This window comes from Pterocles gutturalis, unplaced genomic scaffold (assembly GCF_000699245.1).
Source record: "Pterocles gutturalis isolate BGI_N339 unplaced genomic scaffold, ASM69924v1 scaffold2409, whole genome shotgun sequence".
Taxonomy (NCBI): Eukaryota; Metazoa; Chordata; class Aves; order Pterocliformes; family Pteroclidae; genus Pterocles; species Pterocles gutturalis.
The window spans coordinates 29654-30299 of record NW_010127835.1 but is presented as its reverse complement, the minus strand read 5'-3'; the positions used below and the strand labels follow the sequence as shown (position 1 = coordinate 30299).

Here is a 646-nt window from a genome sequence, read left to right as displayed (position 1 = left end):
GGTGTGCTGTGAATGTCCTGTGTCCTAACGGCAGCCGTTGGTAAATCAGAGGCGTTCCAGTGGTGGGAAACTGAGGATTTTTTTATAAATAATTAAATAATCGGTGATTTTGCCACGTGTCACTTATTTATCCCATTATTACAGCAGCTAGTGCTTGTCAGCATCTGGAGGTGTGTGACCAGACAACGACGCGCGTGTGTGTGTGTGTATACGTACAGACAGATGTCATATACACCTACATATGGATGTATTTCAGTAGCTATACCCATCATCTTCCAGCTCTCTTTTGGAGAGAGATTTGAAACATGACCCATGGGGATTCAAACCTCAGGATGCTCCCAACATTTTTTTCCATCATCTCACCATTTTAAAGCCAATAGCATCCTTACAGTGACGACGTTTCCAACCTGGGGTGAGCAAAGGGAGGGCAGTGACAGTGACGAGTGACCCTTGCTCGGCAGCGTGCCCCCAGCACACCGGTTTCAGCCCCTTCTTTCTTTTTCCAGGAGACCTGTGCAACTGCAGCGCCGTGGGGAGCGTCAGCGAGGCCGAATGCAACGGCACGACGGGGCAGTGTCCCTGCCTGGAGGGCTACACGGGGCTGCGGTGCCAGAGCTGCGCCCCGGGGTTCTACCTGGAGCAGAGC

At 51.7% G+C, this 646-nt stretch overlaps 1 protein-coding gene across 1 annotated transcript in view; it reads left to right on the top strand.

The window, feature by feature from the left end:
- Positions 1 to 506: 506 nt before the first annotated feature.
- MEGF9 (multiple EGF-like-domains 9) overlaps positions 507 to 646 on the top strand; it is a gene marked incomplete at its 5' end in the record, with an annotated part of 22278 nt that continues 22138 nt past the window's right edge. The window contains one exon of the mRNA XM_010079390.1: positions 507 to 644. Coding sequence (XP_010077692.1) covers positions 507 to 644 — 138 coding nt within the window. The remainder of the gene's footprint in view (positions 645 to 646) is intronic.